The sequence below is a fragment of the Botrytis fragariae genome (genome assembly GCF_013461495.1).
Source record: "Botrytis fragariae strain BVB16 chromosome Unknown tig00000225, whole genome shotgun sequence".
NCBI classification, from domain to species: domain Eukaryota; kingdom Fungi; phylum Ascomycota; class Leotiomycetes; order Helotiales; family Sclerotiniaceae; genus Botrytis; species Botrytis fragariae.
In genome coordinates this window covers 326,105-353,582 of record NW_023501002.1, presented here as the reverse complement: position 1 = coordinate 353,582, position 27,478 = coordinate 326,105, and the positions used below count along the sequence as shown (strand labels likewise).

The window sequence follows — 27,478 nt, the reverse complement described above, 5'->3', positions numbered from 1 at the left end:
ACAGACGATCATACTAGCTCGGAGTGGTCTGCGAGCAAGCTCATCTGACTCGAAGCCATATGTCTTGCAGGAATCTGTTTAGAAACCAGAAGACGGCCAGAAACCACTGACTGAACATGCTATTACCGAATATTGCGCGACTATCATCCTTCCATTGAATTCACCGACTGTGGATGGCCACTTAAAGGTAGGTTTATAGTCAATATCAATAATCTCATAAGAGCCATGTTAATGCTGACCGATGGACTGTAGATGGGCGACAAGTAAAGGGGCAGGTCGTAATTCTCAACGAATACATACATAAGTGTATATGATGTAAGATGATCGATCTGTCGGCTGGCGGAATGATGGGCCAGGCATGCCACCTGAATGGACAGGACAAGCCAATGTACATGGAGCTGGATTTTGTGATTGGCCAGATCTTCTTTATGTGAGATGGGTCCCGGAGATGCTTCAATTGATTTGGAGCCGCCAAAAGAAAACAGAACATGAAAGATTGGCAGAGAACGGACATAAAGATTGTCGGAATATCATAGCAGAGAAAGTGAACCAGCACCACCACCCTCTGGCAAATGTGTACATGCTTGACAGTAAGACGCGCTGCTTAAACAAAACCCTTTCATATATGCCATCTATCAAACCACATGAATCAATGGCAGTCAATGTTTGGCTACAGACACCGACCGCCTCAAATGATCTTAATTTGTAGCATGCAAACCCCAAGGGCATCTTAACGTGCCTTGAAACCAAGTGTTACAAAACTCTTCATCGAAATCTTGATAACAGATATTCTGATGTAAATGAGAGATCGGAGAGTAATACCAAAGTGCATCACAGCTTTCATGTACAAGGGATATTAGATTCCAGAGCTCGCATAGCAACTCATGCGTGACATTATGACTGGAAACCAAATGAAGATATCATGGAAAGACAATGACCATGAAACATCAAAATGTGGAACAGTAGAACTTCTCTATTGTGTAAACGGTAGCATGCCGTCCGTTTCAAAACAATAATAAGAACAGCTATAGGGCGTGATGTTTGCAGAACGGATGACTTAACCGTGGTAATTGCACCATCTTATTTGCAGTTTTATTTTATTTCAACTACGGCAATAGCTCTCAGGGATCTATGTAGTAAACTTTAAAAAGACACAGTCTATAGGTTGTGTATATAAAAGGGGAGAGTCGAGGCTAAATTTTAGTTGTATGTGCTTTGTTTGCCTAGAATGGAAGGAATATCAACGGCTGTATTAAAATAACACGTGATTTTCGTGACTGCCTCGTGATTGCCTCGTGCGCAGCTTGGACGGCCCGATCTTCTAAAATGTTTGTACTTGATCAACAAAAGGGCCAGAGGCAACAAAGAAGAGGGCCAGTAATACATGTTTGACATCAAGCTGCTTGCTATATCAGCAAAACATCTCCCAATACCGACCTCAAGATATATTTGGAGAATTATGGCAAGCCCTAATAATGCACAGAAGAGAAAGTCGAGTACAGACCGCCCAATATCACCTCCACCATTGCGTCGCAAAGTACAGTCTACAACAACACGTAAGCTTCACCTTAGCTATGTGAGATTTGGTAACTGAAATTAAGTGAAAGAGACTGATGTTGCATCATTTTTCACGCCTACGTCACAAAAGCCACCTGAGAAAATTTCCTGGCAAGAACGCGCACCAAATGAAGATTCACCAAACACGTTGTTGGTTGGCAAGTTTGAACCACTGAACAGCTCAGGTAAGGAAGTCTCATCACACCATTTGGAAAGAAACAAAGTTGCTGCTTTCGATTTTGTAAGTATTGACCTCGCAATATTTGGAGTAGCAACCTAAGAATATCTTACTATAGGACTCCACTCTCATACAAACATTGTCTGGAAAGAAACATTCTACCAATGGCCAAGATTGGAAGTGGTGGCACCCCTCGGTTCCTGTTACTCTCAGAAAACTATACGTAGATGATGGGTTGGTAGCACGTTTTCTCGTATATTGTTCCGAAGTGCTGAATGTTTTACAGTTTTCGTGTCGTTGTGATCAGCAACCAAGCTGGTATTTCACTCAAAACGGACCCCAAATCCCCCAAAGCTCGACTTGCCGAATTCAAGACAAAAGTATCTGCAGTCTTCAATCATCTTAATATCCCAGTGAGCATTTATGCAGCAACCGAAAAGGATATCTACCGAAAGCCACGAACGGGCATGTGGAAGGAATTACTTGTAGACTTTGATATTCATCTTCCAGGTGACCTCAAACTTCAAGAATCCATTTTTGTTGGAGATGCTGCCGGGCGCCACGCAAGTACCGGAAAACCAAAGGACTTTTCTTGTTCAGATCGGTAATGTTATCGGGGGCTCTTAATTTTGGATCGATTGTTGACATTTGCAGGAATTTCGCTGAGAATGTCGGGATCAAATTCTACACTCCCGAAGAATATTTTCTCGACGAAACACCAAGATCGTTCACTCGTACCTTCGAACCAGGAGATTACAGCTCTGAAAACACCACAGGTTGGTATCATTAACTTTGTCTGGCCAATTTGTTTTTGACGTTATTGCAGTGTCTCCGAAGTACAACAAAGACAACCCGAAAGACATAGTTATCTTTTGTGGTAGTCCTGGCGCTGGAAAATCTACATTCTATTGGAAGCAATTGGAACCTCTTGGTTATGCCAGAGTTAACCAAGACATCCTCAAGACAGTATGTGCTGCATTTGCCAGCAATTACAGAACATAGGCTAACGTCCGAGGAGCGTGATAAATGTTTTAAAGTCGCTGGTCAATATCTAGATGAGGGAAAGTCTGTAGTTGTGGGTGAGTAGTCGAGCTTGCACTGCATCTCTACGAGGACAGCAAAACTGATATCTTCTAGACAATACCAATGCAGATCGAGATGTTCGCAGTAAATGGACAGCACTGGCTGCCAAGCATTCCGTGCCGATCCGCTGTGTTCATTTTCTAACAAGTGTACAAGTATGCGAGCACAACGATGCTGTGCGAGCCTTGAATGAAACCGTACGTCTTTCTTCACTCCAATGGATTACCCTCTTCCTTCATGAAAGGATCCATGCCATATTGTCTTTCCTAAGCCATGAATTTCTAATTCGATACAGATGAACCCTGAAAAGAGAAAGATACTTCCTAAATTGGCTTTCACAAGCTTCAATTCAAGATACCAACGACCTGAATTGATTGAAGGATTCCAGGATATTATAGAAGTACCATTCAAGGTACGTCTCTGCATACCCTTTCTTCCCTGTATGTTTAATGCTGAGATCATAAGTTCGAGGGAAGCGAAGCCCAACGAGAAATTTGGACTCAACATTGGATTTGAATAATCAATCAATGAATGATTCCGATAAAGACCTCGGTGGAAGAACGTGGCATATTTCACATGGCAGGAGATTACCCGAGGGATGTGTACAATTATCCCAATATCTAGGTACTATCCCTTGTGAACTAGCGAATTTTGCTACGTTCGATTGGCCGCCGTGATGGACTGCAGCAACGTTGCAATAGTGTGCCGGTATTTATTTGTCCGCCGCTTCAACGAGATTTAAATTTCTAATTTACAACGTTGAACATTGCATGTTGTTGTGACGCCATACGGAATCTTGATTTTCTCTCAACGTAATGATGTTCAAAGCGAAATATTCGTGTGCCCAGCCTATACATTTTAAGTTGCACTTTATTTTCTCATGTCGCGTATACTCTTTGCTAGCTACCAATGGAGCTTTTAGGTATTGAATTTGGTCATAGTGAAACGGAACACTCCACGCGACGACTGGCTAAATCAGGAGGCTGGGTGTCTGGACCACGTCGATCGAACTTAACTCATCATTCATTTTGACCCATGTTTTGAGCGACCTAAGAGCTCTCACTCAGAATTGCCCAAACAACGGCGAAGCTCTTATTCGACTGGTCTGCAGTTATTATAAACGTCAGTAGATATCTAGTAGGTAAAGATGCTTTCTTAGTCATCCACATCAGGATGCTCGAGACACTACAGTACCATAAAATGAACTGGAACCTGAGGTTGTTGGGTATGCTGTGCGAGACCATATGCAATGGATATTATTACATTGCTAAGGGGTTGCCTCGTAAAGAGTGTTATGCGAACAGTGCACTTTGTTTTTGTTTACTTCCTCTAAAGATGAATGAGAGCTTTCACAGTTTTCCACTTTTTGTTCTTCTACAGAGGTACCACTTCTATGGTCTTGATTGTGGGGTATTACACAGGCCCAAAAACACACTCCGTGCTACCAGTAGGTTGACGAAGCATCTGGTTAACCCGCCAATTAAAAGTTTGCGGCATCTGTATCCTTCCATTCCCGCACGGATATTGATTGATTGATTCATTGACCTGGTAGGGGTCCATTTTAGCTAGCAAACAACTGGTTCTGGGTTGATTGAAATAAAGGCGAGAAGCTTTACAGGCAATTGAGTCGATTGTGTTACCCCCGAAACTTTATTCACACAAATAACAAGAAATCATACCCTTTTCGAAGTCATGCGCATGGCGTCTCTTCTCATCAACGATAAGGCAAGGCGGGCGGTAATGTATTTCCTGGCACAGCTCGAACAAGATATCAGATGTGATGAATCGCGAGGCGGACTAGGGACGGGGTAGCACACATTGCTTGAAACAACGAGAAACAACGGCATGGCCCTCGATCATTGGATCGACGGTCGGGTTCCTGCACCAGGGGTGTCTCAAATGCTGTGGACTTTTGACAGGGCAAAGCTTAGCCTCAATAAGGAATCTAGGCGATGCGCGCATAAATACACACGGAGGATCACCATTTTAGGTGTAGACTGAATATTTTCACAGTGCATTATTGCTTTTGTTTGCACAACCTTTCGTCATTATTACATCTTACATCTAACATCTGAAGAAAGGAAGCTTAAGTTCGATAGAAGCTGATAAAGATGTGATGAGTCTTCTTCAGCGCAACGCTTTTCTCATTTGTACATATGTGTATGAATAACAGACCAAGGCTGGGTTGACAATTGAATCAACGACGACTGTCTCAGTTTCATCCGCAGTGGTATAATTAGAACAATATTAGGTTCCGAAAATTCTCTAGTTTGTCAAAGGTTTTCTGTTCAACTATCTTCCTGGGCCGAGAAAAAGCATTTCTTTTCCGCCTTATGACCTAATACCAGCAAAAGACCTTTCAACTAAAATCAACCACTGACAGAAACGGGCGGAATGCGACCCATCACTTACTATGGATGTAATAGGTAATAAGACCGATTATTTCATCTCACCCCTGTTCCCCGAGGCGTTGGGATCCGTCTTCCTTTACCATTTTCTGTTATTTCCAAGTCGGTATACGTTGTCCGATACACCTTGTTTAGTTCTTATTCGATTGGGTCAGCTAGGATTATGGAAAGATGAATCGAATGCCCCTAGATTAAATCAATCCATACAATAGAACAAGATATTAATTATCACGAGCAAGGGATTTTGGACGAGCAAGCATAGATTGGACGGGTACCGGTAAGGGTGAGGAGGTGTCGATAGAATTCTGTACACTGTACGGTACGGTACGGTACGAATTCCGGAGCAAGAAAGTTAGTTTTGAAAAAAAGAGGATCGATCCATGACTAGAGTAACGATATGACCCGCTCTTTATGTGAGAGAGAAATCTGGACTTCCTCAAGTAGGGATGGGAAGAGAAATTCCGACGGCATATCGGTGTTTCCATTAATCCATATAAAGCAAGTCATTTGGAAGATCTCTTGTACGAAGGAAGTATATATGTAGAGTGTAGAGTGTAGACTGGCCGTAGTCAACTCTTGAGGCTTGAGAGATCCGGCAAGTTTTTGGGCGTTGCTAAGGCCTTTCGGGGTATTGGTATTGGTATTGGTATTGGTATTGATGCTGGCGCTGGCGCTGGCGTTGGTGCTGGTACAGTATTCAAATGTCTTGCGCAAGCTCCGAACGATCGAAGAAGAGCGGCAAGTAGGAAAGGGAAAAGAGAGGACATGTGTAGCGAGCACAGTTAATAATACTTACATATTCACCACCTACATATTAAGGTATGTATGAATGAATGAATTGGTATGGTAACATGTGGTAACATGTGACTATGTAGTATGATCAAATGCAACACAACAGCTGCCTCTTTGGGGATAAGTATGTGAAGAAGAGGAATAGATTCTCAAATCATCGTCATGTAGTAATGGATAGTAATGTATCAGATATCCGTCGGCATTGTATTTAGAACGAACATTCTACCAATTAAATCATCTAGGTATTGATTGCCATCCATCCATCCATCCCTCAATCCATCCGTCTCCTTTAATAAAGCTATGAACGCTTCACGCCGCGTGAGTTTGGTGGCTATTGGTTACAGCCTACTTATTGACAAGGACGCAACGGTCGGTGCAGAGTTCAATGGTCCCAAAAGAAGAAGAAGGGGGAGAAGAAGAAGAAGAAGTAAAAAGTGGACTCTTTCCGAGATACCTGGCTTGAAAGTTGGGCCTGAGCTTGAGCTTGAGCCTGAATATAAAGTAATAATATATGTATGGAGTACAGTAGGTATTATACGATGTACGGTTCTGCCTAGGAGATACTATTATTACTATACACCTTGTAAAAGAAAAGGAATACTGTGCTTTGTAGAGTTGTCAACAAGTCATGAATAGGTCAGGGCAGGGGAGGAGGGGAGAAGGGGAGAAGGGGAGGAGGGGAGAAGGGGAGAAGGGGAGGAAGGCAAGAAGCAAGTAGGTAAGTAGGCAAGTAAGTGAATAAGGGATGAAGAGCACGATTAAGTGGTGTAGTCGTATAGTCGTATAGTCGTGTATACCTGGATACCTGGATACCTACTACCTTGTCGTTTTGTACGTACAGAAAGAGTAGGAATGTTCTACAACGTATAATGGATATTCATAGCGATGATGGTAATATAGTATGGCATGGGATGTTATGGGATGTTATGGGATAGTATGGTTGGTATGATTGGCATGGCTCCACAATCTTTTTTTCTCTTTTCTTTCCAAGTCCATTATTGCTAATTGATAATTGCCCACATCCACATCCACATCCACATCCACACCCATACCCATACTGCCTCCGAGCCCCCCCCCGTGGGAATGCTCCGTACGCCCAGGTTCTAGTATTATTGAAAATAATAAATGGGTCATATCAAAACACAAAACACAAATTTTGAATGACTAGGAGACGGGGAGACTGGGAGACAGGCTGGGAGACTGGGACACTGGGAGACTAGAAGACTACGAGACTAGGAGTCGACTAGGTACGTCCTATCCTACTCCATCCATACCTAGATCTACTATCCATTCCCACGGGTCTGAGTTCTGAAAGGTCTTAGAGGTCTCGTTCACATTCACATTCACATTCACATTCACATTCACATTCACGACATTCTTTTGGAATTTTCCGATTATTCTCAAACTTCACTTCGACTCTCTCCCCCATCTCTATCTCTTGCCAAACCTTCTGACTTGTTCATTGTCTTCCGTCTTCCGTCTTCCAATCATCACAATCCACTCGTCAATCTATATCAATCTTCATCAACCACCAGGACCCATTTCCAACCAGTTATACCTCAAGAATAACCACCCCCAGACACTTCCGATAACCCCCTTCACCGTCGTACCCCGTCACATACATCACTCCGCCCTCTTGTCAAACATTACTACCACATACTACACTGCATACATACAGACTACATACATACAGACTACTACATACATACATACCTACATACATACCTCCATACCTCCATACCTCCATACCTCCATACCTACATACATATCATTCGAATGCAATAACTCAATATCAAACCATCGATCCAATTACTGTAAGTCTTACCTAGTCCCCGAAATCCTGCAAGTTCTTTTTCTTTTTTTCCAAGTTAATCCTCCACGTGAGGGTATTGGATGAGAAAAAAAAAAAGAAGAGCGACTAGGTAGAGCAATATCTAATTGGTTCCGTAAAAGAAAAAAAAGTTCGCGACACGATCCAGAACTCCCAACCACGCATTCAAGTCTTCATATTATCCATACATTTCTCCCACCGCCGCGCGCACTTTTACTTGCTTACCTACCTATACACATAACTACGTGGTCCATTGGAAAACGCATAACTTTCAAAAACGTCCACGTATGATTCCAAGTTGTGAACAAGTTACTTGTGCAGTTTCCTTACCTGGCTATCTCTACATCAATTCATCCGAAAGAAAAAGACAGGAATTACCTTCATATTATGTTGTCAATTGCACTTCAAACTCGCACCCGTTTTAATTGAACAAGTACACTCCCTTATCGATACAATACAAGTCGCCCACATCGACCAGCCTCTAGAATTTCGAACAACTACCTACTCGCCGACTCCTAAAAATGCCAACAGGATTAGCTGAATTTCGCCTTCCCGGCCATATCGCAGAGAGAAAAGCTAGAGAAAGCTTACCAGAATTAGATATGGATCTTTCGTGCTCAATTCATACACAAAACTCATCGGCATCGGAGCTACCGTCACCAGTCACACCAACTTTCTCTACACGAGGACATATGAGGCATCCAAGTTCAGCTTCGTCAATTGAATCTCAATATCTCTATGAGAGCCCGTCTTCACCCACATTCACAAGCCATAAATCTGGAAAACGATCACTACCTGACGTTCAAGAAGAACCTCCTCGCGAACGAGAAAATGACTTTATGTTTGAAGACGACGACGATGACGATATCCTGGATTGCGATGAACTATACAATTGCTTGTGTAAGTCTCACTCACACCTTTACTCGTACCGTGCACGATGAGTATTATACGAAATCTTCATATATTATATGTTTATTTATTGTTTACCCTTCTTGATGATTACGCGGGGTAGTCGATCATCGCGAAATACATACATATTCATTGGTTGAGATTTGAAGGGTGATAGCTAATCCTTGCTTCTCGTAATGTAGGTGACGATCTGTATTGCTTGCACAGCGATACATCAATGGCTCAAAGCTCAGTTCAATTGTCTACTAATCAAGACTTTGATTACGATCTTTCCGATGAATTCTTTAGCGATGGAGAATTCTCAATCAATTCAAGATACAAGAAGAGGAGAGGAAACGAATCGCCACTCAATGGACTCACATCTCGATTCGGAACCAAGTTCCCCTCTTTCGCACGCAAGTGGAATTCCAGAAAAGGTACGGGTTCATCAGCAGCATCTATATCCTCTGATACGCAAAGAGATTATGCAACCTCGAGGGCTCCGTCTAGTAGATCCTCATCGAGATCGAATTCCGGCCGCAGACCCATGGACGACAATTCTGATCTCCAATTGCCGCCCACTCCATCTAGAAGCTTTTTTGGGGGTCGTGATAACAGCTCCACAACATCCTTCCTCGATATCGAAAAGGCGAAAACTAGCACATCGGAATTCGAAGAAGGCTTGGCTGGCACGCCATTGCTTCCACCTCTAATGACCGATGTTTTAGCCAATGCTCAATTCAAAATGCAATCACCCTTACAATCACCCTCTGTCGCCGACTCGAGCGATCCAACGTCTGGTACCAACACGCCAATTGATTTCATAACTACATACCAATTACCCGGAATCCCGTCGCCGCCCCTGAGTACTAAGCCCTCAATTTCATCCTTCCATCGCTCGACAATAAGATCGAATTACATAATTCCTTCCTCAGAGATTCCCTCGATTCTCATCGCCGAGGAAAACGACGAGTGGGCGAACAAACTCGGCCATGCTAACTTTGTGATTCATCCCGAGCCTTATATTCCTGAGAATTTTGATCTTGAAGCTTGCCGGCAACTACGAGCCGACTGGGACCTTGCACGTTGTAACTACACTAAGCATGTCGTTCGTACAGGCGAACACTATGGCGTTACTTCAAAAACTTACAAGTTGACTGAGGAAAAATGGGCCCAAATAGATCTCCAGTGGATGAAGAACAACGAACTCACAATTGCGACCACAGCTCAGAGCTCCACAGACGCTTTCGCTACTTTGAAACATAACACACTTGGCAACTCTTCTTCAAGCAACGTTATGACCAAAATTCCGTCACTCAACGATCCACGCAGCGAAGGCAAATTCCCTCAGCTTGGCGACGAAGATATTGTTGGACCAATGGTTCAAGCTGCCGCACAACTTCGACGAAACCCCAGCAAGAAAGCCAAGCTTCTCCGATTTCTCACCGATAAATTTCCTGTGGGATTAGGGAAACCTTGAATACCATTGAGACAAAGCATCTTTTAGAAGCTTCTGGCCCTCACGAGCCATCATTCTTATTCCTGTTTTTACTTCTGGTTGGTTGATGGTTGTACCATCCCGCCATATCTATTTAACGACTTTACGAACGAAACGAATTTTTATTATACCCAAACACTCCTTAGCAAGCAACTATGAAAAAATACCAACTTGAGATCTGAGATCTCTACTATCCTTTTTTTTATTCAGCATTGTTGTTGTTGTGTATTGTCTACTTTTTTATTCGATATCATCCATACTAATACTATGGATGATTTCTTTTCATGCGTCTATTTCCTTTGTTATTTGTGTTTTCACGTGAAGCGATGGAGCTGGAGCGCAAAAAATTTCACTGGGATTGGAGCTGGGTCTAGACTGGCTTGGCTAAGGGGGATGAACAGGAGCTTGGATTATCGGATCGGATGGGATTAGGCAAAAGTCCCCTAAGAGGGCGATTAATGGGACAGCAAACACCTGTGCGCATTTCTTGTAATATACCGGTAGCAGGTAAAGGGCAAGATACCAAGAGGGGGGGGATGGGACAGAATAGACAGTTGATCAAAGGGTGGTGTGGTGGGAAGGACAAGGACGATCTTGTGAAACCAGGGATGGGAGGGCAATGGAAGTGGATAAGCAGTGATATTCAATGGGAGGAATATTTTGCAACACAACGCAATGGCGGCTATCCTTGAAATTATCTTTTCAACGAAGATTTCAATGTGGAAAAGCGCAAAGCTAGCCAGCCAATGACCGGATTGAACAAATGAGGTGGTAATCAATATGGATGGAGGATTTTTGAATATTAGTTCTAGATACCCTACCGCTGAAAAAAAAATGGAAAAAAACATTTTATCCAAGCAATACATTGGCCCTTTATTTCGATTGGTGTGATGATAATCACATGACGAATACTCTCTAGTAATTATGACCTCTCAGCGCGATCTAACTTTCGGATTTCTTTTCAGAATCTATATATTTTTCCTACAATTTTCTTTTGGAGAATTCAACGCTGCGGCTTTTCTGAAATGGCTTTCTAGCTTCACCAACAACGCTCTGTGATTTCATCATATTTTAAAGGCATGAGCATGTACACGCTCGAGACCCGTTAACAGACCTCAAGCTCGACCGACTAATAACACAAAGCAAAATGTATCTAGGAAGTTTCTTGAAACCGTCCTTTTGTTGCCCTGTAACTTTAAGTGATATCATATCGGATCGGGTATTATTTTCCGATTGTAAAAGGCAACTAGATTTGAAAGAAGCACCAACCGGGGCGGGATTTAACAATGTGTTGCAAACTCAACATAAGAAAATTTTCAAGCACCTAGTGAGATCCTCGTAGCTTCTTTGGTATTCTACGGACAGCAATGCATGGACTTCTGATTAGAGAAGTATAGCTGGAATCTGGACATGCAAGGAAGTGAGTGCGTAGCCAGGGCTCAAAAAAAGTGTACCTGCAGTTCTGGGCAGCGAAGGTTGAAACAAGCCAATACAATTATAGTTAGCAGACACTACCGAGTAGATAACTCAAAAGGAACGGATAGCCTCCACCGCTCGAAACAACTTCTTATTCTGAGGCGACTATCTTTTCCTCTTTCCCATTTAGGGGATCGACGCTGCACTTGGTCTGGAGCTGGAGGTGTGCATGCTGTGTGTATGTTGCTATGACGCTGTTGATGTGATCGGTGTAATCGGTGTATCTCTATTTGTCTGCGTCCCCACGTTTTTGGGAAAGGTTTGGGGGTCTAATTACTACAACACTTTATACATACTAACAGTGAACATATGGGAAAGTTCTAATTGGGGCTCTTAGTTTATAGTTTGGGAGTGCTACTGGTAAGGTTTGGTAAAGTAAGGTTTTAAGAGGATGAGTTTTCAAGGATGTTAGATGGTAGGTAGTGTTTACAATACAGAGGAGAACTTCATTTGAAGGGATGGGGTACGATAGGCTATCATGTAGTATGTACAATGCTACGTCCAGGAAGTTACACGTTGAAGGGGGGCAGGAAAGGAAATTAGGCACGAGTTTTGTGGTTACCACCTACTCTTCAAAAGCCTATCTGATCTCGCCACTTAAACTTATCTGCAGATGCGGGCTGGAGAAGGGAAGGATTCTTCAAGGGACAAGCCTCGTCCATGCTCATTGACTCTAATCTCACGTCATTCCCGCCTCTGGAATACAACTCAGTCAACTCGAGCCCTAATCAGATGAGAGTGCACGCATGAGCCAATGCGCAAGCCGGTATTGTGAATTGCCATAAGGCTTGTAGTAACTTGTTGATCTGGGATTGGACGGACTGACTGAACGGCTCGAGTACATTTCCCTGAACGTCCGTTTCTATGTACCCATGGTCCTATCATCCGTGGTATGAGAAAGCGGTTATTATCGCCGTAGGGCTTCACGAGTGGTACCAAGGAAATGATATGTCGTGATGATCGAAGCTGGTCATGTTGCTATGTACACCTCACGTACCCGTACCGTCAATACAGTATCATGCTTTGAAACGTTGGGCCTCTTCACACGAGATTTGGTATATTCATGTATTGTGAGGTACTCGAAATTTGCATACCATGCATCATATCAAACCTCATGTACTCGACCCGTTGGCTTGCAGGTAGGAGTATACATGCATACGTACATACACGAGTGCTTTCGGGGACGTTGATCTCGCTGCTGTGGTGTATACTGTAAGTTTATCAATACGTCCGAGTCCGACGATGATGGCGTTTCGGGGTCTTGAATTGGTGGAGGTGATACTGCAGCTTGCCAGTTTTCTATTCTGAGAACCCATTGAGTGAGGGCGATTGATTTCCCGTGCCTATTTTTGATTTTCAAAGTAAAGGCACGACATGTCGTGGGCGTTATAGTGTGGTAGGTAGATGTTGTGATGTGATTTTGATAGGGAACAAAGTCGAGTATAATATTGAATTGGCAAGTGACTTCTTGCATGCTAGTTCTCGAGGTCTTTCGTCCGATAATACTTATTGCACGAGAAGGTACAGTAGATAAACTCTTGAAAGTCGCATGACTTAAATTCACGTACGAGTACATTTGGGTTACAACTTTGCCCGTGAAAATTTTGTTCGTTTTGTCACCACCCAATTACAATATTGAAGACCATTCGTTAACATCTCAGGCAAGTATTGTTACGTCTGCAATATACTGTACACTGTACATTGCATACAGACGCCAGTGTACAGACAAAGCACGACCTTTTGAGATATCATTCCATGTTTCATCCACATATCCAAATTCATTATCTACAACAACACGCATATTCGGAGATATAGATTTATAACATTTCTTGGCTTGCCTCAAGACAACTTCACAAACGAATCCTTCAAATGTTGCGAACCAAGCCCTTATGCACAGGAATACATCCGATACACAAAAATACGACACTGAAGCCTTTCCACCCTTCATTCAGCTCCTTCATTTTACCCGAGAAGGGTCTTTTTCTTGTATCGTATAATCACGGATTAGAATCATACGATACAATGTACTTTCCAATCGAGTTGCGAGATTTCAATATGCAGGAGACAAGAATTAGAACCACGATGTAAGTTTATGCAGGTACAGAGGTCTAGAATTGGGGGTTTACGAACATCCTAGTATTAATGGTTTTATGTATACCGATTGTTGGGTTTTGAAGCTTTCTTTTGGGGTCACCTCATGCTTCTCGTGCTCATGCATCAACAATTGAGCATTAGGAACTGCAAGTCGAGCTCCCCCCCCACGCCAACGTGCTTTGCAGGTTTATTTCAAGGGCTACATGACACATGTGCTTTCAAGCACCAAGCCTGATTCATCCCAGTTCTAGTCAAGGTGGAGGAAAGACCAAAAGTAGTATAAGCACCGAAGCATCCCAACAACTGGTTCTCGCCCGTTCTAAACATGCTTCTCAACGACGTCGTTCTTGATGTAGATCGAAGTAGTTTGGGAACCCATCCATACAAAATGTCTCGGTACTGGATCCCGATAGCAAGGTCTCTCGGTGTGCGTATCCGAATCCAACGACATGCGGAAGGTTCTTATGCGCAAAATCCCTGTTGAGTATATTCCCTGCTCAATTTTCTTCGTTCCAGGCGGAATCGACCGGTCGAATTTCTACTGCATATGGGGAGTACTCTTAGTGGCGGAATCTTCTGAAAATTCGATCGAGTGAAGAGTTTTCATTATTATTTTCTTCTTGAGTGATTATATATGTTTCGGCGTTGGGGCTGGATGTCGATGGCGGTGGGGTCCCCAGTAGTTCGAGATTCCAACTTTTTAAGGTTGAAGCTGCATGATGGCGTAAGGGGAAGATTTTTCATATCGGTGGGTTTGGCAGTGGGGGTGGATGTGTCATGGATAGATACTCTGTGGACTTTTATTTGTGAATAGACTACAAGTACATAATGAAAATTATGAGGAAGTTGTTGATGAGCAGACCATTTGAATAAAGTAGATGCACGTGTGAGACAATCGAAGATGAAGGCTTCTTACTGGGATGATGGCTCCAATGCAAGTGCATGGGATGAGTTAGTCGAGGTGAGTTTCGCTACCCAGTTGGCCCTGATGCTTTAATGATCCAGGCAATGGGATGATGACGGACATTCGTGGAGAGACAATTGATCAGTTCCAGTCTATTCCCACTGGATCATTGTGTGCACCGGGCTCTACGTGGATGATGCAGACCGTCAGCAAATTTGATCATGCCAGTAAAAATAATGGAGTTGTATGATGTTGGTCCTGCTGGGATACGAACACACCTCCCCTTAGAAATTCAAAGAACCCCGGTATGAGCTTTGTATCTGTGATTGACTCGAATAAGACGACAGAATGATGCCATTGTGAGATCAAGTCAACTCAATGTATTGAGTAAGTATGATGGATGCAGTAAACATACTTACTACCAGAAGGGAGGGATCTATAGTAGTTAGCGTAAGACATACTGGAAATATGCACTAAAATGCATCATCCAGATCAGTGTCTACATTATAACAATCTGATCTGGACAGCAAAAGTCTTTTGGCCCCCGTTTCAATATCAATAACATGTACACATACGAAAGCCCGTCAAAACAAGGAAGAAGCAGCTGGGCCATTTCCAAAACAAGCGCAACTGCCAAATGACTGCACAAACAGCGCGAATGACTCACTGCCGTTTTTTCTCGTGCTGGTGGAGGAAGACCCTTCGCGAAGCTCCCAACACTTGGGTTTATTTTATACACAAGGAGAGAAGAGCAACGAAGGATTGAGATGGGTCCATGATAGAGCAAGGAACAAACTTGTATCGCAACATGTATGTGAGGAGCTTCTTGATGCCAGGGCCGATAAGTGACAAGATTATAGAATGATGGAACTTACAATCAATTTGAAAGTGTGAATCTCCTTGATCATTTCAGGCGACATAGTAATGTTAGTAGGGCTATGTTGACACCGAGACTCCATAAAGTATCGCTGAGATTCAAGATGAAAGAGCGCACTTATTCCACGAGTTAGATTGATGCAACTCTGACCCTTGATGCTACTCATATACTCATACAAAGGCTATTTAGCACCCCCGAATTGCCATATGTCCAACTGAAGCTCTGAAAAGGCATGTATTACCAGAAACTCAGCACCGATCACAGTTTAGATGACAAAACATGAGCCATTTCATTCCTACAACTCTTCCTCCTCCCCACCTTCATCATCCTCATCATCCTCATCATCCCCAGCACCTCCACCCTCCCCATTGTCATCATCATCCTCTTCACTATCGCTTGTGCCACTCCCTTCGCTTTCACCCTCGCTCCCTGGATCATAATCTTCCTCGTCCTCATCTTCCTCGTCCATCGCTGCCTGTTCCGCTTCTTGCGCTGCCCTTTCTAACTCTCCCGCTTCCGCATTTCCTACAACGTTTCCTTCTTCATCCTTCATCACATTCACATTCAATCGCTTGGCCTTACGCTGTTCGGCCATACTCTTATCTTGCAATCCATATCTCTGTACATACTCGTTTATGCCAGCGAAATCTTCTTGATCTATCATTTGAAATTCCATTTCCTCGGTAGTGTCTTCGCCGCCTGAGACTGACATATCAATGTCGAGTGAAAGATTAAAGGTACGCTGTAAGACATTTGTGAAAGATAGTGCAGCAATGCGGTTATGTGGTAAGAATAATAATGGCTTTTTATATCCCCAGAGGATTCCAGTAGGCAGAAAAAACAAGTATCCGTCTTTAGATCCTCTGAATGCTTTAACATGCACTGCTTTCTCGCTTGGTCGATGACTTTGCTTGACTGCACTCGCAAATAGCTTAGGGTCTGATTCAGTGATCTTGAGGACATTACCGACGTCCTTCAACCGGGCGGTAATAGCCCAGTTAAAAAGTGTTTTGTAGTCATCAGAGACAGCTGAAGCTGCTGAACTATCCGTTCCCGCAATAGTTCCTGATTTTGGCACTCCATCGTTGATGGTGAAAACTAATGGTTCAGGTAAGGGCTGTGCAGTTGATGAAGGTTTGGAGGGTGATATAATAGAGTTCTTGGGGAAGAGTATGTAATTGTATTGTTTTTGCGTTTTCTCTGGGACTGGGAGGCAAAATATATATTCTATGGTACCAGTCAGCAAAGTTCCGGTAATGAAAGAGAATGAGAAGTACCAATATCCTTCCAGGTATAGCTCATGCCAGACGCAGGTTCTTCAGAGGTCGGCAATCGTGCATAGAGATGTGTTGATGTGAAACAGAGGGTATATTTCTTGCGCTGTGGTATCACCACTGAGATTTCTTTTATCTCAAGCAAGACTGGATCTTCTCCAGTAGCGGGCGTACTCCCAACGCTGTTTGATGTGCCATTTGTGCTATTCGGGATACTTCGACTTGCGAGGCTCTCATCTATGCGACGTTTCTTTGAAGCCGGTTCTGATGCTTGCTGAGTTATTGTCTCGCAGACATGTAAGGAAATTTGATTGAATAGCTCGATGTATTCTGGACCAACTATGTTTAGAGGTTAGTTGAGATATTATAGATATCAATTCATCCAAAGCTGTCGGCTCATTATTGACTTTATATATATATTTATTTTCCTTGCAAGGCTGAGAGATATGTACTTTACCTTGTGATGCTGCCGCTATGGCGCTCTGTATATCTGGACGAGATTGGAAAGCCTTTTGTAGACTAGCTTGGTCCAATTCAATACCCATACTGGAATTTGAGTGTATGAGTACGAGTATGAGTATATGTATTAATGTGATAATATGTTGGTATTTTTTTTTTCTTCACAACGCAACGCGAATCTTCCAATGTATGGAGAACGCGCTTGGGTGACAGACGAAGCCTTGTGATGATGTCAGGCTATCATGAGTTCTGATGCGAAGAGAATTGGTTCCCAAGGAGAACAAAACAAGCAATGTCAACTACCTACCTATGTACACTATAATCAATCAATCGTATCTTCCGATAAAATCACTTGTTAGCTAGGACTAATGTAGTTTGCTTTTGCCGCTGATTCTCCTTAATCTTAGCCGCCATCATTGGGAATATAAATCATTAGGGCAATCGACAAACATAGCCAATCACTCACAGACGAACAACGAAGATGCAGAGGATTTTAATAATCGTATATTAGTTTCAAAGGTGACAACAGGACTGTGACAAAATTCCTAATCCTATCACCCTCTCATTCTTCATTGAAATCGTTCTAAAAACATTCTGACCGGCAATCGTACAGACGACAATGAAAGTGTGAAGACATGAAGCAGGATGCCATGGGAAAACGCCAAAACTCCCCCAAGGATATTAACACATAGAACCGTTCCAAAGAAATGCGCCTACCCTAAGGTGGCTGCGAGTATAATAATAGTGAGGATGACCGCCAATATCAATAGTAAACAGCACGCCTTTGACCGAGCATTCTTTTGATATCTAGCGGCGCTCCTCAATTCCAGATCAGCCCCTCTTGTATCTGTGTGTACGTTCTCGACATTGTTGGCAATCGAATCAAGAGTCTCGCCTTGCTCGTTGACAATATGTGCCACATCTCGAAATAACTCGTTCAATTCAGTGACGCCTTGTTCGATGTTCCGGATCTCGGCCTCACGCTCTACTATCAACGAATCTTGAAAATCAACCTCATCCTGCGAAGCCAATCTAAGCTGCTCTTGGGATTGTTGCTGCCCAAACTGATTGCCACTCTCAACTCCTGGTGATTGCGCTTCTTCCATTGCCGTTCGTGCTGCAGTAGCAGAGGATCGTTGTTTCTCGAGAGCTCGGCGCTGTACATTTTGGAATTCGGTCAAGTTGTTTTGGAACTCGCGCGTAAGTTTTGTTTGAGTATATTTTTGCGATGGCTATCATGGACTATCAATACCCCATCGACATCATACAGGACATCTTGTTGCTTACATTTACATCCTCCCATGATTGTATCTTCTTGACGCCATCGCCAATCTCTTTGAAGGCATCCTTTGAGTCTTCCAAGAGGTCGTGAACTCTTTCCCGAACCCTCTCTGTGTCCCTCTTCGTTCCCAATAGGTTTATTTCATTTGAAAGCCTTGAGATATTTCCTGTCAATGAGAAGAGCTTTGTCATAAGGTCTTGCGATAATCTTTGGAATTCCGGATCGTCCGCATATTGAGGATCATCCTCTCTTCGCATTGTCGTCGGTTGCGACTCTAACGATGATAACTGATCGAAGGACATGATTTGTTTATTATTGATGATTTGAGATGCTTTCAAATGAGTGTAGATTTTGTATAATTTTTATGTACAAATTCGCTCGCTGCCTATTTCGCCCACGGAAGTTGTGATAATCTGGAACGATGGGTGGGTGAGTGATGTTTGATGTGTGATATCCTAGGTTGGCTGACGTACTGCACTGTGTGGTCTGTACCTTACCTACCAACCTACCAACCTAGGGCGGGTCACCCACCAAAATGCCCAAGTGCCTTTCGCGTCAACCAACTCTAAATTTATTTCATCTAGAAAACTGAATGTCAACAAAAGCATTTCCGTGTATTGCTATCTTTATTTAATTTTCCAACAACGACAACATGATCAATAACCTTTCATAGATTCCAGTTTCTTCTATTGATGTTTTAGTCTTTTCAGACGCAACATCTTCACAAAATTTCCACCAATGCCACCCGCAGTAAGGATCCGTCCTTATAAGGACTTTTTAACTCCAGCCTTGCACAGAAGATTTGCATTGGCAACCGCTGTCTTAGCAGCAGTATGTTACGTCGAAGCGGTATGGATTGGGGAATGGAATTCATGTAGGTCTTCTCCAGCTCCACAACTCTCAATACGCAATGCTAATCAAGTCTCACAGTCCTTTGGTCATGGTTTCCTTTAGGTAGAGCTGGTATCCGAACCGGTCTATTCTTCATCTGCGCATTTATGATATTCATCCTTCGAGTAGCTCAATTACACGTAGGAATCAGAACCTCAAACTCGAGCTTCCACACCTTTACACAATATGCGCCCAAATATCAGACGGTTCAGACAGCACTTTGGTATCTCTTTTCAGCGTGGTTTTTCAGCGAGATATACGTTTGGTCGGTTTCTGAGAGCGCAGGTCTTAATCGCATCAAGCTTGCAGCAAAAACGAGTCGACCGATATTGAACGAGAAACCTATATACCTGACCGTCTTCCTTCTATTTAATGCTCTCGTCCAAGCCGGATTCCACCTTTGGTACGACTATGATCGCATCGACATTCCACTTACGAAGACCGGGCCAGAAGTTTCATCTGAGCAACCTTCGCACACAACCGTATTGCCTATGATACAATTGAGAGCGAAAGCAATGCCTCTAGTCATTCAGTGTCTTAAGCGGGTTTCTATAATGGCAGTGGTATCTCCATTTATCTATTCTATGAACATCAGCCTGCCCATCCCATTTATCTTGCCGATTTACACTTTCAATATTAGAGAGAGCGTTTGGGGGTTTACTCGGTCGTTTGCAAAGATTTTCTGGAATTTGCCCAAGGCTGCCACTCCTCCGAATGAGTTACCCTTTCACTGGACCATGGTTCTTAGGACAATCATTGCCGGGCTCATGCTTACGCTATTGTGGGAATTTGGAAATCTTGCTTTCTCTATTTACGTAGCGCAAGCGCCATTGAAGAACGACAGACCAATTACCTATGAATCTCGAGATCCAAATGGAAGCTTGTTAACTGGATTAAAGGGTAAGAAGTTGCAAACAAGAGTAAGTTCCTCCCTACAGTTCCTACTAGATTGTACTAATACCATGCAGGCGTTCGCATTTTGGGAACTCGTAGAAATTGCTCAGCGATACCAAGGAAGGCGGAAAGCCATCTTTGAAGACATTGACCGCGTTGGCGGTTCAGCTTGGTCTCAAATCCTTGTGACATGCCTTGAAACCGTTAATGAAATCAACCAGCGTATCGAGGAATATGATCCCAAAAAACAAGCGCCCGTGATCAATGTGTACGAGGAGCAGGAAACCCCAGAAACAATATCATCGCTTCCTCGTTTATTAACCGAATCGCTCAAGGATGAACCAAGGGGCGGTCTCGTTGAGAAATCAGAACCAGCAGAGTCAAGAAGCAGGCGTTATTTAGAAGCTGTAGGCTCATTTGCAAAGAGCCAGGGAGAATTATCACCGCCTGATAAGATGTCTCGTCGCCGCCAGTTGAAGGACGACACGAAGAGTGCAGCAATCAAAGCCGCACTTCCTACAAAATTCCAACAGCCCGAAGGACTTCAGAACATTTTACGGGAGCAGGCGATCATAATCCTTAAGCTGCCGTTCGGAAAACCATTCAGGCAGGAATATCGAAAGGAGATTGCAAGCGTGGTACTAGGAACACCACATGGCGATTTAGGTATCATCATTGATGCTATCGACTCGATCACCAGGTTTGCTGTGTGTAGTCTTGTTGAGGATAAATATGGAAAAGTACAGAAGGACATCAAGGATATCGTGGCGACATATACAAAGACGATTATCCAAGTGCAAGATTTTAGGACCGGATTGGGGGCTCATTGGACCGACGTCGAAGGGAGACAGGAGAGTCCCGAGGTTGATCTGCTCCTCGCCGTCCTCAAAAGCGGACTTCGAGAGCTAGTTGATGCATTTGGAGACTATAGTGTAGAGTTGAAAATAAACCAGACTGCGTTAAGGGCAGCAAGAGAAGCCATGAATATGGCTCCTCCGAGACAGGAGGATATGGAGCAAAGGCGTCGTTGAACTACTTGTATAGAGAATGAAGTCAATGAAATGAACGTATAATGATTCTTCAAATGAAGGCTTGAATTTGATGTGCAATGAAACTAGCATTGAACGGCATGATCTTAATTGAGTGAGACTGACTGACTACTAGGTACTGGCAAAGGGTATTTGTTTAGTTGCTGGACCAGCCAAGTAGACTTTCTTTAACGTAATTTGATAATGTCATTACACACAGTTATGGTATTGATATCTGTTAATAAGAATTCCATAATTCCAACCTTCTCCACCAATAAAAGATAATTCCTTTAGTTTTCATGACTCTCAAATAGAGTTGCACTGTAGCAGTACGAGTACTGTGTCAGTGTGTTTGATATGTTACCGAATAACCGAATTATTGCGATGACGGAGTGAAATATCTCCTTGTAACCGATCGTTGCGGGGCGCCGTCGTCCCAGCGAACCCGGTTGAGCTTTACAATTTGACTATGCTTGCCGAAGTAAACAGATCATACGATGGTTTATTAAATACGTAGATATCTCCCACCTCCAATCCTCATTTTCTGAATCTCATCTCCTCTCTTGTTTTCTTTTTCGCTTTGTTTTTGTCTATACCGTCGCTATAGCTCAATCTTCTCAAGATGGCATCTGCGGCAGCTTTGACAGCTTCTGCTGCATTGAAATCTCGAGTTAGGAGGCCATCTTTGCTTAAGAAGCTTGCTCATCCTCAAGATTTGATCCCTTTATTCCCCAATGGAGCTTACATTGGGTGGTCTGGGTTCACGGGTGTCGGATATCCTAAGTAAGTAACAATTGCAGTTGTATCGAGGTGCTTAGCAAGAGAGGGGTCAAATGATAGCATATGATTGATTCAGCGGGAAACCAATACTGATCCAAACCGTGTAGGAAGATCCCAACAATGCTCGCAGATCACGTAGAGAAGAACAACTTGCAGGGCAAGCTTAAGTACTCCCTTTTCGTAGGTGCAAGTTCTGGAGCGGAAACGGAAAATCGATGGGCAGAATTGAATATGATCGAACGCCGAAGCCCTCATCAGGTCGGAAAGGCTATTGCAAAGGGCATTAACAACGGCAACATCAATTTCTTCGACAAACATCTGTCTATGTTTCCTGTAGACTTGGTTTATGGATTTTACACAAAAGATCGTCCCAACAAAAAGCTGGATGTGGTTATTGTTGAAGCTACAGCTATTACCGAAGATGGCGGTATTATTCCTGGAGCTTCCGTTGGAGCATCACCAGAATTGATCCAAATGGCGGACAAAATCATTGTTGAAGTCAACACTTCTATGCCTTCTTTTGAGGGTCTCCACGATATCACCATGACCGAGCTTCCACCAAAGCGAAAACCATACCTGATCATGGCACCAGAGGACCGTATTGGAACAACCGCAATCCCTGTCGATAGCGAGAAGATTGTTGCCATCGTCGAATCTGATTATCAAGATCAAACTGTACCAAACGCGCCAGAAGATGCTACATCGCGTGCAATTGCTGCTCATTTGATTGAATTCCTTGAGCACGAAGTGAAGCATGACCGACTTCCCAAGAACCTGCTCCCTATTCAGTCCGGTATTGGAAACATTGCCAATGCTGTCATTGGTGGTCTAGCCGAATCTAACTTCAGGAACCTCAAAGTCTGGACAGAGGTGCTTCAAGATACTTTCCTTGACCTTTTCGATTCTGGACGTTTAGACTTTGCAACCGCAACCTCTATTCGTTTCTCCCCAGATGGTTTCAAGCGCTTCTACGATGGATGGGAGCAATACTTCGACAAACTTTTGCTTCGCTCACAGCAAGTCTCTAACTCCCCCGAAATCATCAGAAGATTGGGAGTTATCGGAATGAACACACCAGTTGAGGTCGATATCTACGCTCATGCAAACAGCACAAATGTCATGGGCTCCCGCATGTTGAACGGCCTCGGTGGCTCAGCTGATTTCCTCCGTTCTTCTAAATACAGTATCATGCACACACCATCTACTAGACCATCCAAGACTGATGCTCACGGTGTTTCTTGCATCGTTCCTATGTGCACGCACGTCGATCAAACCGAGCATGATTTGGATGTTATCGTTACTGAACAAGGTCTTGCCGATGTCCGAGGATTAAGTCCAAAAGAGCGAGCCAAGGTCATCATTGAAAAGTGCTCTCATCCAGATTATAAGCCAATCTTGGAAGACTACTTCAGAAAGGCCGAGTTCGAATGCATGAGAAGAGGCTGGGGTCACGAACCCCATTTATTGTGGAACAGCTTCGACATGCACAAGGCATTTGACCAAGAGGGAAGCATGAAGGCACTTAAGACTTGGGGGTAGATAGTGCATAAAGAAATGAGATGACGTGGTAGGGAGATGTAGATATTGGAATACTGGAGCATGGCATATATCATTGTGGGCTTACTGGAACGGGGCGCACATGAGGATAGATTTATACATTAAATCAAAAGGCATTTCATACCGGGTTTTTCTTCTTTATGTGGTAGATTATTTATGTGATAGAACACCAACATCCAATGTCGATGAGCTAATGACCAGGTTACCCACTCGTACCAGAGCATTGAACCTCCAAACCAATGAATAGACCAACAAATGTTTATACTGGCATTTTGTGGTCGAATTTATCGATGCGAAATCCAATATCTGTAATTTAAGAACCGGCTATCCGCTCCTACCCGAACACCTGATACTGAACCAACGATAATGATCAAAAAATGCGCGTGCTGGCTCCTTGCTTCAAGTGATGGAAGTGGGCTAGATGGCCAAGTACGATATAAGATTGTTGTATAGACTTACCGCTCAATCTAAAAAGCAATTAATTTAGCGTCGGGCTCTTTTGATCTTGAGATATTTGTTGGCATTTTGAAGCCAGAGCTAGAGCCAGTTCGCTCGTCTCTCGCTGTCTTTGTCATTTATCAGCAACTACTACTTGTCAGTAGGGGGTATGGTCGACATACCATTTTGGCTACTTTCTCGTCTTCTCTTCTAAGACTATTTTGTAGGCATTGCTTTACGTCCGACACTTTCTGGCGTTCGCTTTTCTCCCGCGCATTTTCAGTGGGCTGACCTTGGAAATGTTCGGCGGCGGAGGACATCTTGACTTCGGAATGTAGTTCTGTTGCGAACGTTTCGGATTTTTCGTTGCTAGAGGGTTGAATTGTTCTTGAACAAGAGAGTGATTCGGAAGACTTTTCTTAGTATTGGTTTGCGAAGATATATTGGCTTTTGTTTCTCATCCACACAATGAATCTAGCCATTCCAATGCCAAAGCAGAAATATGTAAGTAAACGTGAACTGGTGTGGCATTGCTAAGACCTCACAGCGTGCGATTTTTGTTGACTGTGTCTGAGATTCGCGCTATACCATTCCATTCTATATCTTGCTAGCTCCTGATTCTTGAGCCCAAATAATCTCTTTAAAATGACGACCTGGTGGACCCAGCACAAGAATAACCCTAAGAAATTCGGTCTTCATTTTAGCAGCCCGACTCAACCAGCCCATTTTTCTCCAAGATACAAATTCCACCAATCAAGCCTGTCATGCAGTCAAATGGACTACCTTCAGTCTTTACCATCGATTAGCCTACGGAACCTGTGAGAATTTGGAGACGCATCTTGATTTGGCTTTTTAGGGGAGATACTTACAAAGAGTAGTTCTATCTATGATTCAAGCTTCTTGACGCTTTCAGAAAGCTCTTTGACTGACGTCTGTAGTTCAAGGATGGTTTTCTCTGCAATATCGAGTCTTTCCTGGGCTTGTTGAAGTTCTTTGAAATGGGCCCTCAACCACTTGACATCTTTCAATTGTTCATCTGTGGCACTTGCGAAACGTCCCTTTTCAGGCATGATGATGATTCTTGAATCGAAAGATGAAATAGGAAGGAGTTGGTGGTTGGTAAATTGGTAAGATGCTTGTGGTACTATGCTTACTGGTGTGATTGTTTAATTCCAGTTCGACTGTGGGAATTGGGCCTTGATATGGTGGTTGGTGTTCTTTGTTTAAGTTTGGGTGCTCAAAGAGAATTTTTACCCCCTTTACGGCAGATGATCATGAATGCCTGCTAATTTGTATAATTAAGTACTAGAATGTTTGAAATTATGTATCTTGGCGATTTATGGGCAGAGTAAATTCACTCGCTGTGGGTAATGAACTTTCAAGAGCATCATTGAGCAGTTTCTGATCAGCTTGCACATACACAGTGGCCGTTTGGTGACGGGAAGATCAGAAAAATGATGGCGTACTTTTTATTCTCATTTCCAAACTTTGAGCTCAATTATTGCATGTAATTGTACATTCAATATCGACAGTTTATTCTTCCAAAACATAATCCACAAAGTATACTCTGAATAATCTCAAAGCCGTCCAAAAGTTGTCCATGAAATTCTGAATATACAAAGTCACTTGATAAATCATGCTAAGTGAACGTGGAGGCTGGAGGATGAGAAATGCCTGATAATACACGTTGTTTCATTGGAAAATGTATATTTCAGTTGTTCCATTAACTCATGATTCTAGGTCGATGGGACTTCTATGAAATGGCAATCCGTCCTTGACCAAAGTCGAACAATCTAGGCTGCAGCCCAGTTATGCGATCCTTTCTATGAAACATAATGAGTTCGCCTCTATGTAGTTCTGTACGTTCGATCCTTCCCAAATACAATGCTCACCAAAGGTTTCCTGTACGTTGAGTTACCAATTCATACACAAGCACGCCATCATGATACATTGGACCTCGATTGCTTATTCCCCTAAGTAGTAACACAATCGTGATTGTTTCCAAAATCTCCCAATCGACTGTCAAAGCATTCAAGCTCCTCACGTTCCGAAGTTGTCGTTGATCCGCTCAGCCTGCAGAACTCCAGTCTTGACCACTCGCACGTGGAGCTCGGTGGGGGTCACTTCGAACGATAAATCACACTCTCGAGCTGCCTGATCCGTCTTTCAAAGTCTTGATTGGCTCCCTTCAATTCGGTTTCAAGTGATTTGACCTTATTCTTCAACTTCTCGATTGCCTGCGAGTCTGTATTTCTGGACAGTTGGGCTTCTTCTTGGGACTTCGAAAGATTATTAACGAGTGTTGACACCTTCTGTAGTAGAACCCACGCCGAAGAAATGTTAATCTTCGGCAAAGTTTTGGATTCTTTTTCAGGCATGGCGTTGTTTCGATTTGGAATACTGTAAAAATGGTGAGCAGGCTGTTTAACTTCTATTGCCTAGTTATAGACTTACTTTGATATGAGGTAGTATTGCTGGATATATTTTTCCGGTATTTGTTAAGCTGGCAGGTGCTTAAATAGTCTTGTGTTTCTTCGTGAGGGACTTATCTGCCCAGGAAACATGTGGCAAGCTTTATAGATACCTATTCAATGTGCTAGTGCTGCGAATGAATCTCATGACTGGCATGGGACATTCACAATAGAGTGGAAATGACCCTCAAATAAAATTTCAGCCACCAAATGATATGCGGGGATAGCCATTCACTCAAAACTATGAAAAGTATCCCGTGGTAGCGAGAGCTAGGAGTTTTGAAGCAGTGTTTTGTTTTGGCATTATCAAAGTGGACATGTACTCAAACATTCCCCTTTGAGTCTTATACAGAGGCCAAAAAATGCTAGATTCTGGAGAAATTTGCAGTCAATTCATTATTCAGCAGGCGAATTATTCGAAGTTTTAGCCCTGACACAAAATCATTAGTCTGGTGGTATTGTAGTCGACACAGATCTAAACCCAGTCACTGCTTGATTTATCTCATGAACCTACACCCGAGATTGCCATTTTTTCCTGAAGATTAGCAAAATTCAGGTTCCCATGTTAAAAGCCCTAAACGTTAGAAATTTCTCACACATATCAAAGGGATGTCATCGTTCTTCTCAGGATATCTATTTACTCCTAGCGATATCATGTTCATGATATTTGGGGAACATTGCTCATATTCTTATAGAAGCCTACAAGAAAGCAACAAACACCAAGTTTGAAGTTCCGAGGGATGCAGATGCCAGAACCTGGTAGCATCGGCAGTCTCACTTTCACCAATACTTCGTGATAACATCAGTACTCCACTCGA

The 27,478-nt window shown here is 43.1% G+C and overlaps 7 protein-coding genes across 7 annotated transcripts; 5 read left to right on the top strand and 2 right to left on the bottom strand.

Moving 5' to 3' along the window:
* Nucleotides 1-1,384: 1,384 nt before the first annotated feature.
* Bfra_011183 (putative polynucleotide kinase 3 phosphatase protein) lies at nt 1,385-3,334 on the top strand (the record flags this gene model as incomplete). The annotated part of the gene is made up of 10 exons (XM_037341514.1): nt 1,385-1,556; nt 1,608-1,798; nt 1,854-1,969; nt 2,022-2,339; nt 2,390-2,511; nt 2,562-2,701; nt 2,751-2,814; nt 2,873-3,015; nt 3,114-3,230; nt 3,284-3,334. The coding sequence occupies 10 exons, from the start codon at nt 1,385-1,387 to the stop codon at nt 3,332-3,334; spliced, it is 1,434 nt and encodes a 477-aa protein (XP_037188326.1).
* A 5,036-nt stretch (nt 3,335-8,370) lies between these two features.
* Nucleotides 8,371-10,217, top strand: Bfra_011182 (putative only proline and serine are matching in the corresponding protein; the record flags this gene model as incomplete). Its single annotated transcript, XM_037341513.1, has 2 exons — nt 8,371-8,749; nt 8,941-10,217. 2 exons carry the CDS (start codon nt 8,371-8,373, stop codon nt 10,215-10,217), a joined length of 1,656 nt encoding a protein of 551 aa, XP_037188325.1.
* Nucleotides 10,218-14,930: 4,713 nt separating this feature from the next.
* Bfra_011181 (uncharacterized protein) lies at nt 14,931-15,475 on the top strand (the record flags this gene model as incomplete). The annotated part of the gene is made up of 2 exons (XM_037341512.1): nt 14,931-15,014; nt 15,290-15,475. The coding sequence occupies 2 exons, from the start codon at nt 14,931-14,933 to the stop codon at nt 15,473-15,475; spliced, it is 270 nt and encodes an 89-aa protein (XP_037188324.1).
* Nucleotides 15,476-15,881: 406 nt separating this feature from the next.
* Nucleotides 15,882-18,903, bottom strand: Bfra_011180 (putative snare domain protein; the record flags this gene model as incomplete). The annotated part of the gene is made up of 5 exons (XM_037341511.1): nt 15,882-16,813; nt 16,864-17,199; nt 17,318-17,406; nt 18,037-18,551; nt 18,607-18,903. The coding sequence occupies 5 exons, from the start codon at nt 18,901-18,903 to the stop codon at nt 15,882-15,884; spliced, it is 2,169 nt and encodes a 722-aa protein (XP_037188323.1).
* Nucleotides 18,904-19,339: 436 nt separating this feature from the next.
* Bfra_011179 (putative nuclear envelope protein) lies at nt 19,340-21,417 on the top strand (the record flags this gene model as incomplete). The annotated part of the gene is made up of 3 exons (XM_037341510.1): nt 19,340-19,475; nt 19,532-20,412; nt 20,461-21,417. The coding sequence occupies 3 exons, from the start codon at nt 19,340-19,342 to the stop codon at nt 21,415-21,417; spliced, it is 1,974 nt and encodes a 657-aa protein (XP_037188322.1).
* Nucleotides 21,418-22,036: 619 nt separating this feature from the next.
* Nucleotides 22,037-23,733, top strand: Bfra_011178 (putative acetyl- hydrolase protein; the record flags this gene model as incomplete). Its single annotated transcript, XM_037341509.1, has 2 exons — nt 22,037-22,197; nt 22,302-23,733. 2 exons carry the CDS (start codon nt 22,037-22,039, stop codon nt 23,731-23,733), a joined length of 1,593 nt encoding a protein of 530 aa, XP_037188321.1.
* A 485-nt stretch (nt 23,734-24,218) lies between these two features.
* Bfra_011177 (uncharacterized protein) lies at nt 24,219-25,259 on the bottom strand (the record flags this gene model as incomplete). Its single annotated transcript, XM_037341508.1, has 3 exons — nt 24,219-24,317; nt 24,372-24,602; nt 25,095-25,259. The coding sequence occupies 3 exons, from the start codon at nt 25,257-25,259 to the stop codon at nt 24,219-24,221; spliced, it is 495 nt and encodes a 164-aa protein (XP_037188320.1).
* Between the last annotated feature and the right edge of the window lie 2,219 nt (nt 25,260-27,478).